At 34.3% G+C, this 24,347-nt stretch overlaps 1 protein-coding gene across 3 annotated transcripts in view; it reads right to left on the reverse strand.

Moving 5' to 3' along the window:
* Positions 1-24,347, reverse strand: part of LOC145296883 (uncharacterized) — a 155,270-nt gene that overhangs the window by 12,156 nt on the left and 118,767 nt on the right. For 2 of the 3 annotated variants that reach the window (XM_080143027.1, XM_080143029.1), the window contains 4 exons: positions 21,787-22,077; positions 15,210-15,288; positions 6,785-6,833; positions 4,340-4,372 (listed from right to left, as the gene is read on the reverse strand). In XM_080143027.1, the coding sequence (XP_079999153.1) occupies positions 4,340-4,372; positions 6,785-6,833; positions 15,210-15,288; positions 21,787-22,077 (452 nt within the window). The remainder of the gene's footprint in view (positions 1-4,339; positions 4,373-6,784; positions 6,834-15,209; positions 15,289-21,786; positions 22,078-24,347) is intronic. The other variant, XM_080143028.1, reaches the window with a different exon arrangement.

Below are 24,347 nucleotides of genomic sequence, written 5' to 3' on the forward strand. Positions count from 1 at the left end.
AAAAATCCAACTACAAACACAAGTTCTTTACCTATGTTTCTTTCCATAATAACTACACCTGGCATGCCAAACAGATGTGCTATCACTCTGTAAGTAATTCCTTTTATTACTTTATGCAGTTATAGTCAGCTAACATACTTCCTAACTTCCGGTGTGACTGCTACCGGAAGTTGTGACAAGGCAAATCAGTTCCTTTGCTTTTTTTCTCGCAGACCTATATCTCTACTGTGCATATCTAAGAAGGACAATGCAATCGTTCCAACTCATGTTTCCTGTGAACGTTAGGCCAAGGAGTTTGAAAGATGTACTCTCAGATAAAGAGTTGTTGGTCATTGCTATTGGTGGTACAGAAGGTTTCTTGTAATTATTGAAGGAAACTAGTTTAGTCTTGGCGACATTGAACGTGACCATCCATTTTTGTCCCCATTCCACTACAGATTGGAGGTCATACACTAGTGTTTCTGTCATTTCTTTAGATAAGTGTTCATTTGTTTTCCTGTCATACCTGCTATAGAGTGTGGTGTCATTAGCATATATACCCATCTCAGAGGCAATTTTGTCGAGGAGGTCATTTATGAATATTAGGAACAACAGAGGTCCAAGGATAGACTCTTGGGGCACTCCCGCATTTATATCATATTGTTTAGATGTACGACCGTCGAGGACAACATGGATTTTTCTCTTATCTAAGAAGGATTTAATTATGTTTAGTATTCTAGCAGTGATACCGTATGATTTAATTTTCCTGAGGAAACCCTCATGCCATACCCTGTCAAAAGCCTTAGATATATCTTGAGCTACTGCTCTGCCCTCTCCAGCTTTGTCCAGTGAATGGTATATACGATCAGAGATTACAGTTAGGATGTCTGCTGTGGAACGGGAGGAGGCTAATGCGGCGATAATTTAATGGGATTGTTCTTTCACCAGAATTCTTGAAAACTGGTACCACAGAATCAGTTTTCCAACAGCCCAGAAAGCAAGATTCATTAAGGCATTTGTTGTAGAGTTTGGAGAGAACTGGAGCTACTTCGGCTGAGCACTTTTTTAATAGCACAGCTGGAATGAGATCAGGTCCATATGCTTTTGAAGTGTCAATGTTTTTTATGATAGCATGCACCTGAGCAGGGGTGATTTTCAGATCGTCTAGCATGGCATCTGTCCGCATAGGAAAGTCAGGTAGGGGGTAGTTGAGAGGGTCCAGTGTGGAGTTTGAGGCAAACCGACTGGCAAGCATGTTAGCAAACAACCTCGTGATTGTTAGTTAGTGGGGGAATTGTTGATTGCCCATTATTTACTACACTGTTGTAGATTTTCCAAAAGTCACAAGTTCCTAATTTTTGTGCTTCGATGTGTTTTTTAGTGGTTTCAGTAAATTCTCTCTTAGCTGTCACTATTTCTTTCTTAACGTTACTTCTAGCTTCTATATACTTCTGTATGTTGTAACTGGACTTATGTCGGTTAAATCTGCGGTATGCATGCTGCTTTTGAGCAATGGCAGTTGCGCAAGTCGAAGTAAACCATTGAGGAGAGTGGGGCTTGCTATAAAATTTCCGCATGGGAACATGTGCTTCAATTGCTGTTTTGAACCATTCAGTGGTCTCATTTGCGCACTGTTCAGCAGGAAGAGAAAAAATATTTTCCCATGGGGCATCTCTGATAAGATCTCTTATGGTTTCCCAGTCAACCTTTTTATAATATCTCGTTGTTTTGAGCACTGGCTCTTCAGTTTTGGCTCTAGAGTTTAGGGCGATTTCAACCATTATCACTGCATGATCAGCGTTCCCAAGTGGGCTGTCGGCATTCGTTATACAATCATTGGGAACTGTGGTCAAATACAATCATTGGGAACTGTGGTCAAAATTATGTTGAAAGCATTGCCAGGGCCGCTGCAAAGAAGGTAGGCTAGAAAACTACTAACACCCGAAAGGATCCTGTACCTCTTTAAGGCAACCATTCGCCCATGTATGGAGTATTGCTGTCATATTTGGGCTGGTGCATCTGCTACTAGTCTCCCACTCCTAGACAAGGTTCAAAAGAGAGTCGCTAATCTGATAGACCCTGAACTGGCATCTAAGCTTCAGCCTCTGTCCCATCTACGAAATGTTGCATTCCTCTGCCTGTTCTACAAGTATTTTAATGGAGAATGCTCTGACGAACTGCAAGCACTTGTGCCCCCCACGACATAAACACACTCGACAAACCCGACAGGCAGCTAAATCCCACCCCCACACAGTAGAGATACTTAGATGTAAAAGATCTTTCTACTCCAGTAGTTTCTTCCCCAGAACCGCTAGACTTTGGAATTCCATTCCAGGTCCCTGCTTCCCCAACTTTAATGACGTGCAGAAGTTCAAGTGTAACGTGAACAGACATCTTGCTGCCCAAATCCCTACATAGTACCCCAGTAGTTGTTGCCCCTGATAGTAGCCCCCTACACCAAAGTGACAATGTGCTTTGTTTTGAGTGAAAATGTAATAAAAAAAAAAATTTAAAAAAATATATTCTTTTTTTTTAATTACGTTTTTCTGATTGTTCTTTTTTTATTTAATAATTACTGAAAAAAATTTTTTGATCTTATTTTAAGAATTATTGAAATTAATTTTTTATTTTTTTATTCACAAGAATTATTGAAAAAGAATTATTGAAAACCCTTTAAAAAATCTTTTAAAACTATTGTGAGAATATTATGTCTTGGATATGCTTTTATTTTATGTTTAAAATTATGTTATTTGAATAATTTCATTTGCTATTTTGATTTCAATAATTTTATTTTTATACTTTCATAAACATATATTTATTATATAAATTCAAATAAACTCAATTTTATTCTATAAATTCAAACATATTTACATGGGGGTGCATATTGCTGAATTTTTTAGAGCTGCGCAGGCAAAAAAAAAATAAATAAATAATCTGGATATGTTTTATGATGTCTTGCTCATTGGCTTCGTATTTTAGTAAAACTGATTCGTTTTTCCTTCGTGTCTATTATAGAACATGCTATCATATGCAAATGTACCCATCTCAGACACAATTTTATCAGGTCATTTATTAGCAATAATAAAGCTCCAAGGATCGACCTCTAAGTCAGATCTGGATTAATATCATGTTGTGTAGACGTAAGGCCACTGAGGGCTACCTGGATTTTTTTTGTATAAAAAGGATATCATGTTAAGTATTCAGAAATACTATATGATTTAATTTTCATGAGAAGCCTTTCATCCTAGACTGTGTCAAAGGGTTTGGATATATTAAAGACTACTGCTCTGACTTCGCCTGCCATATCTAGTGCATGGTATATGCATTCAGCGATGACCGTTAAAATATCTGCAGTTGCAAAGGTTTTTCTAAATTCATTGTTGGTCAGAAAAGATTTTAGCATTCATGAGTACTAGTGTTTGAGTGATTAATGCCGCAAAGATTTTAGTGAAAAGAGGAAGGTGTGATAATAAAATGAGTTAGATCCTTCACCAGAATTCTTAAATACTGGTACCACAGAGGCAATTTTCCAGCAATCAGAGAAGCAAGACTTGGCAAGGCATTTGTTGTAGAGTTTGGAGAGAATAGGGGCTAGATCAGCAGAGCATGTCTTAGTATAACAGGAATGAGATTGATTTGCAAATTTGATTTTAGGTCGAGAATTATGGGTGACAAGATAATCAGTGTTCATGAGTGGACTATGGTACTGTAGAAGTGAGACTTGCTGATCTCCACGATCTGGGAGGCCGATCAAGAACATGGCTGTCTGTGTAAGACAGGAGTCTCCAAATTTTAAATAAATAACCTGGATATGTTTTACGATGTTTTGCTCATTGGCTTCGTATTTTAGTGAAACTGATTCTCTAAAACCTCATTTTTTAAAATTTATTTTCAGAACAAAAGAAAAACTATTACACTATTTTTACACATTTCCTTTTTAAAATTTTTTTTTTACACATTTTCCATTTTAAAAATATTTCATGAATATTTTTAGGTCTTCTATAAGAACTCCACGGGCTGGATTAAAGACTTTGGTAGGCCGGATCTGGTCCTCGGGCCGTAGTTTGGAGACCCCTGATATAAGGGAATGAGCTATAGAGAAACCAACAATATTCTTTTTTGTTAAGGTTAGTTTTTTAAACCCAGAATTTTCCATTTTAGACAATCTAAGAAAACGTAATTTTCTATTAAAGAAAGGGTAAAGGAAGATGAAAAATTGAGGCGGAAGAGCACCATCCAGTCCTCTACTAGAAGGGTACAGAGAGGCATAAAAAGCAGTAGTAGTATCAAGTTACAAGTGGATGATGTAAAAATTAAAGATAAACGCTTGATTATTAAAATAAGTATATACAAGGCTTACATTATTGTCATCTTTAGAAGATGAGTCTGTTGGCTGAAAGAAAAAGATAAGTTTAAAATTATAAACAAAAAAAAAAAAAACAACAAACGTTTCTGAATTTTTGAGATGAGGATTGATTATTCGTATTATTTGGATTCTTTGGACTACTGTTCTCATCTTGAGTGTCATCTTCACAACATTTCAGTTGATGTAACCACTGACTTTCTCCAGGTGCATCTTGTCAAACTTGGGAATCTTTCGGTCGGACTTTTGGAATCAGCACGTAATTTATTTAATCCATGAGGGTAATATGCTCAACTTGGTAAAATTCAGTTGTAAAGTTACACTCTTCTGGAGGTTGTCGGTTCAATACTCAGTGCGAGTGACACTCAAAAATACAACTGCAGATGACTTAGGACTCTTACCCAGTCATGGTTGATGGAACGAGAGTATGCTACCTCCGTGGATTCTATGCGTATTTCTGAGTTTGACAGAAAGATTGTTAAGTTTGACAAAGATTCCTGAGTTCGACAAGACACACCTGAAGAAGGTTACATCGACCCAAACATTGTGCAAATAACGTTCAAGGTGAGGACAGTAGTCGGAAAACAAATCAAAAGATATAGAATAACGTTTTAGGATTAAACACACACGCATACACATACACACGCACACATGATGATTTAAATCTTTTTTTAAATAATGTTCCAAATAAAGAGTTATGGTATTATTATTGTTATTTTCATGGCAAGTGCTCGTCTGAGCTCTAATCTATGGTTCTCCTTTTGTCAAACTTTCATGGGATCCTTCTACCGCTCTAGTAGATATCTCACTGCTGATGCAACTCTCTACCTATATAAGAGCCAGGTACGTTCAAGGATGGAGTACAGTTGCTACATCTGGGTAGGAGCTGCTAGAAAGACCTTATCCAGAGTTCAAAATAGACTTTGTAGCCTAATAGGGGATGCTTTTTTCTCTTCCCTGCAACCTCTTTCTCACAGAAGAAATTTTGCAAGCCTGTCTCTGCTTTATCGTTATGTTCATGTCAAGTGCTCGTCTGAGCCCCAATCTATGGTCCCCCCTTCACCAGACTTTAACGAAAAACACTTGTCCACCTGAAACCACTATCAATAATTTCCCCACTCCTTATCTATGTCTAAACCTAAATGTAGATTCCATGAACAAAGTTTCTTTCTTAGAACTGCATACCTGTGGAACTCTCTTTTGTTTGCCTGCTTTCCAGCCGACTACAATTTGGTTGTCTTAAAGTCCAATGTAAACAAATTCTTGAACCGTCCCCTTAAGTAACCCAATTTACCAAAATTTCACTTCTATTGATTACTATATTGTCCCATTGACCCTTATCCTCCTTGTTCTAAATGTCTTTACTCATAAATGCAGGAGTAGCCATCTTCTCATTGGAGTGAAACACATTTGTAGCTATTGGGTTGTTTTGCTGTCTGAATAATAATTAGAGGATATATACTATTTTGTTTAGATACCCAAGAATACAACACACGAATTATAACTTTGGCTTTAAAGACATGAGCAGCATAAGTGATTAATAACAGGCGTGAGTTAAACCTATGGGTAAAAACCAATTTTTAAGATTAAAAACATAATTTATATATTTAATTTGTTAAATAAGCTATCGTAGCACATCCTGGATCTGTTTGATTAAATTAATTATTAAATCATAGATGCTTTCTAGTATTCACTAAACCGAAAACATTAAACGGCCTGAATTATCTCACCTTTAGCTGTTATAGGAAATAAAATCGACCTCTTTTCCAACAGAATTAACTATTAGCAATTAACAACATAATTGGATTATCTCCCTTCGTAATTGCTTTTAGTAACGATATGAAAACATATTTAATTAGAATGATAATGAATTTTAAAACATTAAATAATAATAAATAGATTAGAACCCCTTACTCGAAATGTTGTACAAGGATTTATATATACAATGCAGTCTTTTTCTTTATTCTCATATTCAGTTTGAACATGAGTGTGAGTTACGAGGCTGCCAAAAGCAAACCTGATCAGATTTTTTGGATTATCAGTTATCGATAATCATCAAAGACATTTCTCTAAAAAAAAAACTATCTAAGAACACTGCCAGATACATGAAGTACATTTGTGTGAAATTACATAAAAATAGCCATTGCCGTTTCATAGTTTCTAGAGAACAAACCCTCTCTCTCTCTCTCTCTCTCACTCACTCACTCACACATGAAGTTCCTTTTATATAATGATAGATAGATAGATAGATAGATAGATACTTATTATCTGGGGCAACGCCAGGTATTCCTGCTCTTTCTTCAGGATGAAATTGCAAGTAACCATTTTTTTGTGCCATGATCCCCCACCTGCTGCACTGTCCTCAACAGAATTTGAACCTGAACTGTTTTAATTGAGTATGCATCAATCAAGTTATATCAATTATAAAAGAAAAATACTTACCACATTCGGATTTGCTGGGTCAATATCAACTTCTTTATATTGTCGATACCTTTGCAAAGAAAAATAAAATACCATTTATGACAACAATATAGATAACAATAATAAATCTCAGTCGTCTATGTGTGTTTGTATGTCTGCTAAAAAATTTTGTTATCTGCATCAGGTACCGTTAGAAAGAACGATCTCTCAGACATATAATATCAAAAGATAAGAAAAAAATTGTCAATTATTTCATGTAGAAATGTCATTTTGTTTAAAGGGGTGGGGGGATCCGGAAAAAATCTTGGTTTCGATGCTGTTTGCTAATAGTGCATGCGCGAACAGTCGATTGATTCTTTCTCTTTAAAAACGCTAAATTTGCAATGTGTCATCTTGGTGACATCTTGGTCCAATCAATAGTGTTCACTTACGAACTTAACTTTTCCAAGTTCACGTCCACCACCGGCATTTTTGTTTTCTTTTAATAAAGGGTTTCTCTCTCCTATCTTTAAGAATTCTCAACTTTCTTACGCACACCCACCAAAATCTCCATAAATTAAAATATCATATTTAACTATATTTAACGAACGAGCAATCCCACCACCCAGTCTATATATAAAACACAATTTCTATGTGGATGTGTGTTTGTGTTGTGTGATGTTTGTGTGTTCCCTAAAAAAAGAAAGGTCAGAGAATCTTCATACATGAATATAGATTGCAACATACAAGTCATATGGGAATAGACAAGAATTTCGGAACTGGTTTGAAAAAAAAATTATTAGAATTAGGGTTAGGACGATTAATCGGAATTGGGAATCGGAAAAATCGGAGCTTTTTGCGGTATCGGAATCGAAAAAATTTGAGTCTGTTTTCCGATGCCAAAACCAATTCCTTAAATTATCTTTTTTATTTGATTTTGGTTTAAGAAAAATCTTCCACTGCTGGTAGTAATAATAGAATAATAAATATTTATTGATTTAAACTTCAAATAAGACTAAAATCTCTAGATCACCCCCCCCCTCACAAGTGTGGTTTTTACGTTTGAGAAAATATAGGTACATTTAAGATGTGTTTTTAACGGTAATTGTGACAAAATAACCATTTTATATTTAAATATTTAGAGATTTATAAAGAATTGGAATCAGTAATTGTATCGGAATCAGGAATTTAGTACGGAATCGGTAATTGTATCGGAATTGGGAAAAATACTGGAATCTTCCCATCACTAATTAGAATAAAAGAAATTCATCCAAAACTCCATTAGCTAAACACTCCATTGCTTGAAGAAAAATAAAACATCATTTACGCACACAATATAGATAATAATAATATATATACTTGCAGGGAGACCCGACATTGCCAGGGATTGAATGAGAATCAACAAATTTTCCACACTTCCAATGCATTTATCATTATCGAAATCAGTGAAATCACCCATTTTTCAATCAAATTGATTGATTGCCTACTCTGGTTGGGGACCCACCGCAGTGTACCGGGAGAAAGCTTCACATGCCTCTCTGACTTAATCCAAAAATATATTGTCATCTATATTGCACTGCGGAGAACCTACTGTTGATTTGATAAAATTATTTTTATATAATGGCTTAAATTTAAGTTTAAAATGCAAAAGTCAATTATCATGGTTCAATTGTGCTCTAAGCAGAAACATTCCTTTCTAACACACCCCTGTCTTATCAAAGAACCTACTGTTGATTTTATATACTGAGCCTTTCTACTTGCGCAAGGATAAAACTTCTCTAATGCAGTTATGATGTTAGGCTGTATAAGGGCGTTAACTTTAGTTAAAATCGGACTGTTTCTTCTTTAATCAGATTTTTTTTTTCGATTATCGATTTTTGATACTGATCAGAAGCATTCCAGGGTTTGTATTACTGTACACATAGATTCGAAAAAGTTGTCAAAAAACAAATATATAACAAATAAATGTTATCAAAGGCAAGATAAGTTACTTTTCTGCCAAACTGGATATATTTTTTGTGTTTTTATTCAATGTAACATATTTATTCAGCTCAAAAAACATACAGTGTTTACCAATGTATTCGAAAATTCAAGATGGCGTCTCACACCCTCTTTAACACCGTAAGTATGGAAAAAGGTGTTATAAATAAAAAGCTATACAAAATACTATTAAAAACCCGCCGAATATATGTCAACCTATGTCACGGTAACATATATTGAGCGAGTTTTTAGCAGTATTTTATCCGGTTTTTTATTTATAATATCTTTTCCCACACTTATCGTGTTAAAGAGAGAATAAGATGCCATCTTGAATGTTCCAATACATCGGTAAACACTGTATGGTTTTCAAGCGGAATAAACATGTTACATTGAATAAAAACACAAAAAATATATCCAGTTTGGTAGAAAAGTAACTTATCTTGCCTTTGATAACATTTATTTGTTATATATTTGTTTTTTGACAACTTTTTCGAATCTATGTGTACAGTAATACAAACGCGCATTCCAATACAAAACCTATCTAAGAACACTCCGAGACATATAAAGATATTTTACAGGCAATTATCCTTGGACTCAAATTGCCAACCAACTTCCATTTTAATTTATCTATATAATTAGAAAACTCTGTGGACCATCCATGCATCCTGTCCATCAAAACATTGTAAGTAAGAATAACATTAGATAAGTGAAAAATGAGATTAGGATAAGCCGAGATTCGAACTCTGTAAGCAAGGTTAAGAAATAGATTCAGAAATTGGAATGTTAGAATTTCGCTATTGTTAAATCTATATATCTATAAAAGTGAAAGTGTCTGTCTGTGTGTGTACATTTCCCTACGCAATAACTCTGTCAATTTTTAGTCTACAGACTCAAAATTTGATATACAAGGTACTGAGATTTGGGAAAATCGATGTGATCGGTTTTCGGCAAGAAATTTGGCGATTAAGGGGTCAAAGTTCAACGATTTGACCTTTGAGAACTCTACCAAACTCCTCCGACAATTTGGGGTCTAAACACTTGAAATTTTAGCTATAGGCTCCTTGGATATGGATCTAACTTAATAACTTGATTTGAGCCCAAAACAATAAATTTTAGGAGGTCATAATAGGGGTCAAAGTTAAAAAAATTGACTGCTTTTTTTTTTTTTTTTTTTTTGCTCAACATACACCTCCAAATACCTGGGCAACACCGGGCACCCATGCTAGTTCCATATAAAATAGTTAGATATTGTTTGTATTGTAAAAAGAATTAATTGTTCATTCTTTTATAAAAACTGAATTAAAAAGGTCAGCTAGAAAGAATGAACAATACAAATTAAAAATATATTGTAAAAATAGGTTAGTTGAGAATTCTTTGTTTGCAGAAGTGTGTTTTGGACAAACATGTGCTTTAGACACGTGAGTTGGTCACGTTTTGGAACCACACATCTGACGTCACAGCAGAAAGGGAATTTCTCAATATAGGAGCTAGTTTTTAGTCAGATCAGGGGAGTCGGCAGTCGAGCAGAGGAAGCAGAACAGTTGAGTCTGCTAGTCAGAGAGAGTAACTGTTTGTCTTCGTGTCATTATTCAACAATTGAAGGTAATGTGTTAATCATCTTAATATAAACTTTGTATGACCCCCTTCCAAGTAATGTGTCCCCCTCCTCAATCATACGTAATCATCGTCCCCTCTAATGTAAAAGAACAGTAATAAACATTCATTCAATAATGAATTCCCATCATCATCTCATTCTCATGTTATAAATGTTTCTCTCATCATCGCCAATTCTATATTATATGTCCCCGTCTCTCTTTTAAATGTACAACATATACTCAACGAATTTTGAATCTATATAATTAAAATTTGGTATATACAGTAGAACCCCAGTAAAATTAGTAACGAAATACAGTACAGTATATAATACACATGTATATAATCATTATAAATAACACCATAACCAGAGGCAAATACCATAATCAGGGGCCAGAAAAACATTGTATTCCACATTATAACTTGAAAAAAAAAAAAAAAACGTATCCTAGGGCCACCATATCCTGGGGTTCTACTGTAGTTTATTCAGACATGTGGAAAACTTTTTAATCTGTTTTCATTCGGAAAAAAGGCCTGCTAGGAGGTCCAAACTGAAAAATTGCTATGTGGGAGTGATCAAATTTTTTATGTTTGCTAACTGTTTCACGAATGTGTGAATAGTTCATATTACAGATTAGTTATGTTAAAAATAAGTAGTTTGAAAACACATTTTAAAAATTGTGTCAAGCTGGTTTAATGGTTATCGTACTTGACTGTCTTTAGGTCTTGATTTCGATCTCAGCTCAAGTATTTTTTCTTGTTTTTGTACTTAAAGGAAATGAATGATTTAAAAAAAAAAACAATATTTGCATGCACATGTCTCAACTTCTGTATGCATTAAAATATAATATTTACATTTTATGACTGGGTAACGCCAGGCGGCCTGCTAATATATCTATAAAAGTGAGAATGTGTGTGTGTGTGTGGGTGTGTGTGTGTGTGTGTGTGAGAGAGAGAGAGGACACTTCTCAACCTATACATGACAATTGGTATATAGAGTATTCAGACATGTGAAAAACTTTTTAATCGTTTTCATCTGGAAAAAAGGACTGCCAAGGGGTCAAAATTGAAAAATTGCTACTTGGGAGTCATCAGATTTTTATCGATTTGTCAACTGTTTCACAAGGTTTGAAAACACTTTTTAAAGATCGTGGCAAGCTGGCCCATTGGTTATCATACTTGGCTCACTGTCTTTAGGTTTTGGTTTTGACCTCAGCTGGAGTATTTTTTTTTTACTTACATGAAGTGAAATGTTTAGAAAAAACATAATATTCGCATGCACATGTCTCAGTTTCTTTCTGATTTTTTTTTTTACGTCATTTTTTTAGGGAATTGTTAAAAGTAGGTATTAAACGTAATGTTATTTATGTTTACTACCTGCAGTATTTCTGTTTATAATAAATAAAAAATTCTGAATTAATTAAAATAAGTTATGTAAGAAGTTACGTCTAATACCGGCTACGCCGAGTACAACTTCTAGTGTTTAATAAACAGTTTCAAATCCTTCAGGACAAGGAATAAAGATTTAATATCTCAAAGTGTAGTATCTGTTCCGGCAGATACTGCAAGCAAAGACCATATGTGGGGGTGACCCTACATATAAGACCTTGGTCAATGAAGGGGCAACCCTTCATACCAATTGCCACTATCCAGCTCCCCTACTCCCCGGGGAGTTGGTCCCCATTTCCCCTTCACTCCTCACTTTAAAAATCGGCCTTGTGCCTAATTTGCTCAGTGGGGGAGCAAATAAATACCTCAAAGTGTAGTATCTGTTCTTCAGATGCTGCACTTCAATTTCTTGTTCTCTGTCAGTGGAGGAGAAATCCTTCACGACTGAGACAATTTTAATTTTTGTTCCTTTTCTCCATGTTAAAAAACGACCCTGGTGTCTAACTTTGTCCCGTGGGGAGGCATTGTAAATAGGAATTCCACAGTTCAACCAAATTGAGTTCAAATAAAATTTGATTTTTGCTTAATTTGTAAAAATAGTTTCAATCATGAAACTATGTTTTATGTTTTGGTTTCGATTCTAGCTGATGGCGCTCAAATCATTTTTTTTTTTTTTTTTACTTTTTAAATCATGACTATATATATTGGGTACAATATAATATGAAATAATTGACTCTATATTAATAAATATATAATAACTAGCCTGGGTGCCCAGTGTTAACCGGGTGTTTGGAGGTGTGTGTTGAGCAAAAAAAAAAAAAAAGGTGGTAGTAGATCGGCAGGCTTGAACCCATACCGCAAAGGAGGAAAAGTATGTGAAAAAAAATGTGACATGTTTGCTGTTGCATCTATCGCCAAACTGGAAGTGATGTAGGCTTAAATTAAGGCTAGACAATTGGAAAGAGGGGATGACTTTCGAAAATATTGGTGAAAAAAGCAACCCCTCCCTGTAGAAAAGTGCTCAGTTGAGGGTGAAGGAATTAATGCTTTTGGCCAATTTTTTTGATATTTGTTGTCTGAAGGGTCTAGCTTCGAAACGATACTGATGTTGTGAAAATCCGTCGCCTCTGTCGAAAATTTTAGGCAGACATACAAACATACATACATTTAAACAGACAGGTGAGATTTATATAATAGATTTGTCTAGAAGTGTAAGCCATTTTGAGTTTCAGATGGTTCGCTGTTACACACAAGTCCTGGTAGGTGAGATTTATATAATAGATTTGTGACCACCTGAAACGTCTTCATGGGACGGCACTATCAATGTAGTGATGTTCCCTAGGGTATTTTATTCTGCAACAGGTTTTTCAATGAATGACAATCCAACATATTTGTTTTTTTTGTTTGCCCATGCAGTCTGGATTATTTTTGACAATTGATCATGTTATGTTGTTTCCAGGTGTATTCTGATGTCAGGTGGACCTATTTTTTGTAAAATGACATTTTAATATACATGGTCTGAATATTTCACAGAATCAACACATAGAGAGACTGAGATAAATACATAGATAGTTAAAAGAGAGAAATTGTGTGCAGATTCCACACTTCAATAGAAAAATTCCCAAGTTCAGTAAGATACACCTGAAGAAAGTTAGACGCTTTAGTTAAATACTGATTATGGTTAATTAAAGAATGAAAAAATTTTTGAGACATAACTCAATTGCAGAACTAAAGAACATGTTAGAATTTGTGTAATCTATAATATAAAAGGCAAAATGGCTGCGCGCATTTTTGTATATCTGCAAAAGGCTTTTTTGGTGGGGCTTATTGATGCTTTTTGGAGAACTTTCCTTATACTTTCTAGATTATAATATCTACGATTCGAAAACGGACGTTTTCTTTATCTATCGATTGACTTTTAAAAAATTCTCTGGTTTCCAGTGTTTGTTCGTCTTTTTCGTTTAAAAAAAGAGAAACTGATTGAAGCAAATCCAACAGCCTGGCCTTCCTGGTTGTGGCACGTTTTGAAGGTGATTAGCTTTGATCAATGTGAGGGAAACTCTTCATATCAGACAATTGCTATTCATTAAGACACTGCCAGAGGTCCTCCTTTTTTGGGGAGAGCTGGTTTTCAAATACGACAGAAACCAGACTTAAGTGCATGATTTCATTTCGCTATCCGCTATAGTTGACATCACTAAATTTGAACGTTTTACATTTCCGCTCGCATCATGACGCAGCAATAAACTCTCAGCTTTTCTTTCTTTTCCGCCTTCGCATCACGGGTTCTAGCCTGCCTGCCTACTAACACTTTTTAAAAATTTTTTCACACACCTACAAACATCCGGGCAACGCTGGGCACTCCCGCTAGTCTTCTACATAAATAAAAAGCAAAATGGGTGTGAGTGTTTGTGTATGTCCGCGAAAGGCTTTTCAGGCCGGGGTTCCGCTGTTGGTTAAATTTTGCGAGAATTTTTCCTATACTTCCGAGATCATAACATCTGAGATTCGCAAACGGACACTATTTTTGGATTGAGTTATACAAAATTCCCACCTTTTTTTTTTTAATTTCTTTTTGAATAAAGTGAAACTGTTCGAAAAAGCAGCAAAGCATTTAAATCATCGTACGTTCGATTGACTGTGCTTAAATTCGATGCACGCAACTTCCACTTGCGTGATGGCGACATCAGCTAACGCGTTACGTTTTTTTTTACCTCCTTTCCCTCCTTCGCGTTATGGGTTTGAGCCTGCCTGCCTACTACCACTTATCAAGGCCCAGGAGCCACTCGGGGATAAGGGTTATTGTGTGTTGTACACTAATCAGTGGGATAGTATCGTAGTAATAGTTAGTATTGGGGATTTGATAAGGTGTCATTACTTAAGGGGGCGGTTCATCAGGAATTTGTTTGTGTTGGACTTGAAGACATCCAAGTTGTAGTCAGGTGGGAAACAGGCAAACGGAAAAGAGTTCTATAGGCGTGCACTTTAAGAAAGAAGCTTTGTTCATGGAATCTATGTTTTGATTTAGGCACGGATAAAGAGTGGGGAAAATTATTGACAGTGGTTTCAGCTAGTCGGGTGTTTTTCGTGAAAGATTGGCGGGGGGGGGGCAGAGAATGGAGCTCAGACGAGCACTTGCCATGGAAGTAACGATAAAACAGAGACAGGCTTGCAACGTCTCTTCTGTGGGAGAGAGGTTGCAGGGAAGAGAAAAGGTCATCCCCCACCAAGCCACGAAGTCTATTTTGTACTCCGTCAAATTTTTCCTCCTTCGCGTTATGGGTTCCAGCCTACTACCACTTTTTTTTTTAACACCTCTCTCCACCCTGTTGTTTCTCATCCCCCACCCCCCAGCCACACCGGGCTGCTTTTTATTCCCATTACTACACCACCGCAACACACCCGGGCAATGCCGGGTACCCCTACTAGTTAAAATATATAGGGGAAAAGCCTCCAGGAAACAAATGTTGATTAAGTCAGCTTTGGTATAATAATAGATACTCACACATAATGTCCGCAGCAGATGACGAAAGGAAGAAGGCCCAAAACGGCTAGCAAAACGATCCACACCAAATCTGATTTATCTAAAAAAGATCAAATAAATAATACGATAATAATAGTTCTTATAATCTACTCTCACTTGATCGCTAAATGTTGGTGTTCCCTGGAGACTGAGTGACAATCAGTCTCCTCGTGTTTCCAGCATTTTTCGCTGCTTTTGATAACCATTACAAATCATTTTGAATTATCACAAACAGCCTCACGCTACCTGATCAGTCTACCTGAAAATAATGGCTCCCTCATCCCAAATGCACCAAACACTGAGTTTTGCAAAGGGAAATGAAAAAAAAAAAAAAAAAACATCAATTTTTCTCTACAAAACAACCAATCCAAACGCCATGAATAAATATTTGAAGATATAAAGAACTTGAGGCATCAAAACTTTTACCAAAGTGACCGAATTCGGCATTAAATAACCTGAAAAGGGTTAATATGTCGCAAAACAAAACAATCAACCAATCTCACAAGTCGTTTACCATTGAGAACTTAATGATAATGGCAATTGGTTTCTGTTAGAATTTGAACGGTAATAAATTTCCAGAGGATTCCAATACGTTGCATGTGGTCCGATTGGATATTTGAATGTTGCTCTTATGTAGTTTGTTTTGATTACATTGTTTTGTGCAACTGTCAGTAAGACAATCGGTCAGGGTTGATCATAAGTAATATCCCAGTTTCTGATTTTTTGAGATGAGGATTGATCAATGCAGGTGACACAAAAAAAATACAATTACAAATGACCTCTACCCAGTCATGGCTGACAGAACGAGATCATATTACCCCCGTGGATTAAATAAAGGATTCCATTTGAAATTGCGTGCAGATTCCACAGTTCAACAGAACAATTCGCAAGTTCAGTAAGATACACCTTAAGAAGGTTGGAGGTTGCATCGACTGAAACGTAAAACTAACATTCAAGATGAAAGCAGCTGTTTTCATTATTGCATCCATTGTGTCTTTCCTTTGATACCAATTTCTATCATCCTTTTTTTCAAAACTTTTCAAGATTGTTTCAAGTGCTCCTCCGATTATTGGTGTTATCTCGACTTTGTTCATCTTCCTTTTACTTCTCTGACCAGTTCCGTGTATTTGTTTCTCTGTCCCCTTGATATTCACACTGTGGTCAGCTGGGACGGCAAAATTTACGCTCAAGCAGAATTTTTCCTTCTTGTTAACTATTATATCTGGTCTCCTTGCTTGGATGAGTTTATCTGTTTGTACCTCCATGTCCCAAAGGATTTTATGATTTCCATTTTTAAGTACTGCTACTGGTTTGTTTGTATTATTATTATTATTATTATTATTATTATTATTATTATTATTATTATCATCATCATCTATGTATTATGTTGACAAAAAGGTTCTTGCGGAATTTTAAATTTTGATTTCAAAAGAGCGTTTTTCACTCTATTTAATTGTTTAAATTACAATCGTTTTAAAACAATTACGTCTTCTTTTTCAGAACGTTGAATACAAGATGGAAAAAAAGTAAATCCACACAATTTTCTTATTTCAATTCAAGCTAGGTCAAAAAGTTGCTGAAACAGCTTGCGATATTAATGAAACGTTTGGAACCAGGAACCACTACTGAATGCAAAGTACAATGGTGGTTTAAGAAATTTCATGGCAGCAATGAGTCCTGAAGATAATGAGCATAGTGGTTGGTCATCAGATGTTGACAATGATTAATTAAAGCCTTAGTTAAAGCCAATCCATGCACAACTGTTTGAGAACTTGCTTCTGAATTAGATATAATAAATACAACGATTTCCAACCACTTGAGAGATTGGAAAGACAAAAAAAAAAAACTTGATAAATGTCTGCCTCACGAATTGAACAACCATCAAAAGAAATGCTGTTGTGAAGTGTCATCTTCCTTTCTTTTATGCAACAAGAACGACCAACAATGGGCAATGCTAAGCTCAGTAGTTAGATGCCGATGGAGATCCATGACACTTCCTGAAGCCAAAGTTGTACCAAAAAAAGGTAATGCTGACTGTTTGGTGGTCTGCAACTGGTCTCATCCATTACTTTTTTGAATGCAGATGAAACCATTACGATGGAAAAGTACTGTTAACAAATGGATGAAACAATGCCGACTGCATGTTGTTAATTTGAAGAAGTTGAAGGAATTGAGCTATGAAATTGCCTCATCCACCGTACTCTCTAGACCTTTCACCTACTGAATACCACTTTTTCAAGCATCTCGACAACTTTCTGCATGAGAAATGCTTAAAAAACCTAAGCGATATCAAAATCATCTTCAGCGGCTTCATCGCTACCAGAACGCAAGATTTTTACGTTACTGACATAAATACACATGTTTTGCGTTGGCAAAAAGTGTGTTGATTCTGATGGTGCTTATTTTGATCAATAAATTTTTGTTTGAGCCGAGATATGTTCATCTGAATTAAAAAGTTAAAAACCACAAGAACTTTCTTGTCAACCTGATAATATTCTGCTTCTTCTTTTCTTAGTTTTTTTTTTTTTTTTTGCATTTTCACCCCAAACAAAGCAAGTGCCACTTTGATGTAGGGGACTACTATCTGGGACATAAATTGTAGAGATACTATGTAGGGAGTTGAGCAGCAAGATGTCTGTCTACATTACACTTGAACTTCTGCATGTCAAAGAAAAGTACAAAGAAGAGTGCAAGGAAAGATTGAAAATTAGAATTAACTACTTTACTCGAGAGAATAATAACGAAAGATGATTTTATTGAAACTTTTAAAAATAATTAATGGTATTTCTAATTATGGTGGACATTTTGAGGTACTTATACTGTATGAGGATTACCCGATCATCGGAATCATCTGAACGGTTTATGGAAAAGAATGAGAGAAATACATAAATGAGTGATTTGTACAGTTAATTATAAATTACGACTAATCAGAACATTAAAACAGTTTTTTTTTGTTTTTTTTTTCAAATATAACTTAATCCCAGAACTAAGCGATACTTTAAGATGTATTTTATGTTAATAAATTATATAGAAAAACAAACGTTTATGAGCTCACATAGATTAACATTCTATGATTGTACTTTCCTCCCTTTGTTTAAAGAAGATTTTGACACTCTTCATTCGTAGGTGGGCCAAACAAACAAAGGGCGACCTTAACATAGCTGAGAAAAATCTCAGTCATTTCATCTGTCACATAATTCTATTAAACTTATCACTTAGCCCTCTCCTGGTTGACTAACGATAATTTCTTTTTGTTTTTTGTTTTTTATGGCAGTCGCACTAGACAAGGCATGAAGCTACTTGATATAAAGAGCTCAAAATAATCTATGTATTAATAGGATAGTATGTGTGTTATTTTGTGTGTCACGCTTACATCTGAGTGACTGTCTTTTAATTGTTATGGATGGCCACTTCTTATAATAAATAATTTTACCAAGAATTCTTCATAAGTTTTGGTTTTGGTTTCGATTATAGCTGAATGAACTCAATATATATATATATATATATATATATTTTTTTTTTTTTTGATAAGTTTTGGTTTCAGTTTCGATTCAAGCTGATACACCCAAGTCATATGGATATATTTTTTTATTTTTGAAACCACAACTTTATAATATATGAAAATCGATAGAACATTAACTCTATAATAATATATACAAAATCTGCAAGAATTAAAATATCATATTTAAGTGTACTTTACGTCCCTGTTAGCTTAGATAAATATTTTTACAGTTTTAACAAAAGAGCTACAATAATATCAGAGCGTCTCCATTTACGCTGAACATCTACAGAATGCCAACATCAATATATTACATATGAATGAGTCCCCTGTGGAATTTCCACAGGTCCCGCTAGTGAATTATTATTATCACAGAGACAGGAGATGCCTATTGAGTTGTCCCTCTCTACATATGGAGCAATACTGAATTCTCACCAAGTCTTCTCTTATCTGACTGCAGCACAATGCTAAATTCATGATTAGATGAATTTGCAATGTGAAATATGACAAAACCCAATAAATTAAATTGGGGAATTTGCTGAAAGCACTGAGCATGCTCAGCATAAAGGTTGTCTAAAGGACAAATCAGGGTTATTCTTCGTTATTGTAGCAAAATTTGAAAATCAGAATATTGAATTTCAAGTGAAACCAATGTTATCTACTACAGTAATGAAAATATCCAAAAATTACGAAAAACAGTAAGGTAGAAAAGTAACTATTAATGAAAACAGTTTTCAAAAACAATCAGTGAAAATTAAGTTTTGCAAAAACCGGAAAATTCTTATTGTAACAAAAGGGAGGTAAATCTTTTCTGAAAACTGAATATCTTTGGCCAATTTAGCAAAACTTAGTACTTGAGGTAATGCGGGACATTGATACTATATACTCATCAACAACTAGAAGAATGACTATCAGAAGACTCGACACTCCAGAAATCTTCACATTCACTAATTGAAAGAGAGGTCAGTTGCTTAATAATGTGGGATCTTATAGGTAAAAGATTGTTAAGTACTTTCTTGAGTGATAGAAAGATCTGTAGCAGTTAACAAACTATTTACTGTAAGCGGATCAATGCCCGGTGTCAAAGTGATTTGGCCGCACTGACCAATCAGTTGGCAGGGTGCATTGATTTGAGCTGTCCCCTTAAGAACTATTTTTAGCCCTTTGGGATCTCAGCTGCTATCGCCAGAGGGACGCCAGCAAGCGACCTATACAGACCTCTCTCACTCACTCCTCTCACTGCTACTTGCTGACGACTGCAGTCTGATGGCAGTCGACACCTTAAAACGGACATTTATACTTTCTTTCTTTCTCTCCAGTCTGAGATACAATCTCCCCTTTTCTAAATAAACCCTTTGTTTTGTTAAAAGAAATGTGTTTATTTAAGCAAATATTGTGTTTATTTAAGCAATTATTGTGTTTATTTAAGAAATTATTCTCCTATAGATCTAATCATTTTTTTTTTCAGCAAGAGATTGGAACAAAGACAACAAACAAAAACACAAGGGAAAATTAGTTTTTTTTACAATAATTTTTCTGTGAGAAAGTGATTGCAGAGATTAGAAAAGATCAGCTCCCACTAGACTGTGAAGTCAATTTTGAACTCTGTCGTGACAAGAATGAGTGCTCTGAGTGGTACTTCTCCAGATGTGACAGCAGTATCCCATTTTAGGATACAACTTTCTATTATTAAACAGATAAAGGATTGTCTAGTACTTTCTTGATTTAACTATTTTTTCAGCAACTCTAGCAACAGACTGGATACAAGTTTTTCATTTAAGATATGGAATGTATGTCAGTCCTAGAAGTTAATCAAAACAAGGAGCTTCCCCAAAGAGAGTCATTTGAACTGGAGCCAAGTAAGGATCTGAGCATTGGTGGTGAAATGAAAGAGGCTTCATTTTAGATGTATTAAAAGTAAAAATCCACTTTTTCCATTTCATCACATTTTCCAGATTAGAAGACAGAAAGAGAATCGACAATGCTCTTTGAAGTGCTGTCATAGACAATTATTTTGTTATCATCATAGATGTTAGAATATGATTTGGAAGATCATTAATGAAAATCAGGGAGAGAGTTGGGCCCAGAATAGATTGTTGACATATGCCGACATTGATACTATGTGCTTTAGCCTTCTGCTCAGCAACAACTAGAAGAATGACTCCACCAATGAGAAGAACATTCAATTCCACTGAAGTAAAAATGAGGATCTGAGTGTTGGTGGTGAAAGAAAAGAAATTTGATTTGAGAGGTGTTAAGAAGCTGTTTTTTCTCACATTGCACTACGTGATCTAGATTGGATGAAATACTAGAAAAATAGAAAAAAAAAACAGAGTTTCACAAAAGTAAAAATGGGAAAAATGAGAGGGGCGGGGGAGAAAGATTGATTGGTTGTTTTGTTTCATGGCATATGAACCCTTTTTGAGTTCAGTCAGTTTTTGTAAAAGTTTTTATGCTTCAAGTTGTTTAGATCTTCAAATATTTATTAATGGTGTTTAGTTTGGTTATTTTGTAGAGGAAAATTGTTGTCTTTGTTTTCATTTTTGGCTTTGCAGAACCTGATTGAGTTTTTATAAAAAGAAAAAAAAAAATAGCATCAATGTTTGGTTTATTTTAGGTCAAGAAGAATCCTCAGACAGTTTGATCTGGTAGCAGCAGAGATGCTGAAAAGAGAGAATAGATTGGATGGAAATAATAGGAAAATAGAGAAAAACGGAATTTCACAAAATTAAAAATGTGAAAAATGGAATTAACCAAAAATCGAAATGGAATAAAGGAAAAACGTACCTATGTGAAGAGAGAGAGAGAGAGAGAGAGAGAGAGAGAGAGAGAGAGAGAGAGAGAGAGAGAGAGCAGATGAAGAGAGAGAGAGAGAGAGGGGGGAGGGGGAGAAAGCAGATGAAGAGAGAGGGAGAGAGAGAGAAAGAGAGAGAGAGCAGATGAAGAGAAAGAAGGAGAGAGAGAGAGAGAGAGAGAGAGAGAGAGAGAGAGAGAGAGACAGAGAGACAGAGATACACGTTTACATGCAAAAAAAAAAAATACTGCCATAAATATACTTACCTTTTCGGCACACATTTGCAAATTTTTTAATCGTGCTTCCATAAATTAAAGAATTATTGTATTTTATAACAACTGTGACATTAACCAACACTAAGACGTCATCATACGAGTCACATGGGATGGTTATATTGGCTATTTCCTTGGTCTTATTATAGCGACGAACAGCTCCATTGCCATAAACCACCCTTAGCATGTAGTATTCAATATGGTCTTTCAAAAAGTCCGGGAGTTTCCATTTGATTTCCAACTGATGCTCTTTCGGTAATAGTTCCAAAGCAAACACGTATGGCTCTGAAATTAAATGCAGAGAAATAGAGAGAGGTGGATGTATAAAAAGCAATTCATAATAAACTTGCAGGGCCTGTGCCCCAGTGTTGCCTGGGTAAATATAAAAAAATGCTTTAACTATAATGAATGAATCTTAGATTATTAAAAGCAAAACAAAACAGAAACAACCCCACTGCAAGTTAAAGCAAGAGATAAATAGAGAACCATAGCCATCAATGATGATGATTGGTATTTATTTACATTTATTTATTTATTTAATTCGCATATTTTTATTTACATTTCTTTATTTATATTTTTATTTATGCATTTATTTTATTTGCATATTTTATTTATATTTTTTATTTATATTTTATTTTCATTTTTTATTTATTTATTTATTTAATTTGCATATTTTTATTTATATTTTTTATTTATATTTTTATTCATATTTTTTATTTTCATTTTTTATTTATTTATTTATTTAATTTGCATATTTTTATTTATATTTTTTATTTACATTTTTTATTTATTTCTTTTATTTTCATTTTTTATTTACTTATTTATTTAATTTGCATATTTTTATTTATATTTTTTATTTACATTTTTTATTTATTTCTTTTATTTTCATTTTTTATTTACTTATTTATTAAATTTGCATATTTTTATTTATATTTTTTATTTTCATTTTTTATTTACTTATTTATTAAATTTGCATATTTTTATACATATTTTTTATTTACATTTTTTATTTATTTTTATTTTTTTATTTAATTTTTTATTTAATTTGCATATTTTTATTTATATTTTTTACTTACATTTTTTATTTATAATTTTTTATTTTCATTTTTTTATTTACTTATTTATTTAATTTGCATATTTTCATTTATATTTTTAGTTGCAATTTTAAATAGACATTTTTTTTATCCACATATTTCTATTTACATTATTATTTATGAGTTTTTATTAACATTTTTATTTACATTTTTAATCCACATTTTTTTCTTTGCAGTTTTTATTTACACTTTTTTTTATTAACATATATATTTAAAACTAGTAAGAGAATTAATGAGCCTTATTCCCAAAAGGGGAGAGGGGATAAATTTCTTTACAATTAAAATCGTATTTAAATCTCTTGAGTTTCTCAACCTTACAGATAATATTGAACTCTTCCACTTACCATGGCATGCGGACAATTTTTCATGTATTATATTTGCTTTTCTGGTAAATATATTTGGTTTCCACTAAGTCCCATATTACAGTACCCCCCCCCCTCCCTCCACAAACACACAAATATAACTGTTGTGGTGGCACCCACTCATTTACATATGTGGATAATATTACACATAAATAACAAGACTCGGTTAGTCTGAGTGTGTGTTAACCAGAAGCCACCGAAGGCCGAACCGAGAGCAGATATGTTCTCCAGCCAAGACTCTCTTACCTGACAACCATTATGTAAATATACTGTAAATATACTTTTCCTAATACACTTCTTATTGATCTACCTTTGTTTGTTGAGTCTTCATTTGTATTGCCTTATACGTTATTTGGTTCAACCTGCAAACATAACAATAACAAATGATAAACGTCTATGTAGTAGAACCCTGGGACACAGCATTAAAAATTAGTAACAAAATACAGTACAGTATATAATACACATGTATATAATCAAATAACATTATAAATAACACCATAAGGTGGGGCAAATACTGTAATCAGGGGCCAGAATAGCATTGTATTCCACATTGTAATATGAAAAAAAAAAACCCTATCCTAGGGCCACTGTACCCCGAGGTTCTATTGTATGTATTTTTCCAAACCCTTACAAAACCACAGCAGAATCATATAAATTACTTCCTTTCCTATTTTTTATAAAAATAAAATTAAAAATTTGCAACAGATTGTTTAGTGACTAGGTAGGCCCTTCGAATAAATATATGATTCGAGGTAAGACAAATTATGACCAACAACACTCTCTTTTGATGGCCTTGTGCCTAATTTATGTAAATTTTGAATTGTATTTTCATATTTTTTTTTTTTAAATAAGTCAGTAATATCTGTTCTCGTACTACATTTCATCTTTTCATCCGCAGTTATTGGAAGAGAAATTTGGGTATGTTTTACAATAGACAACAGAACAGAAAAGTGGTAAAATAAAAATAAAAACAAATATATAGCAAATAAATGTTAGCAAAGGCAAGATAAGTTACTCTTCTACCTGTTGTATGGTCCGACGGTATATAAACGGGGTCTATATAACTGATGTCTCTTTAACATTCTGATATATACATAGT

Source organism: Euprymna scolopes, chromosome 17, assembly GCF_053919585.1.
Source record: "Euprymna scolopes isolate OS-2025 chromosome 17, ASM5391958v1, whole genome shotgun sequence".
NCBI lineage: Eukaryota > Metazoa > Mollusca > Cephalopoda > Sepiida > Sepiolidae > Euprymna > Euprymna scolopes.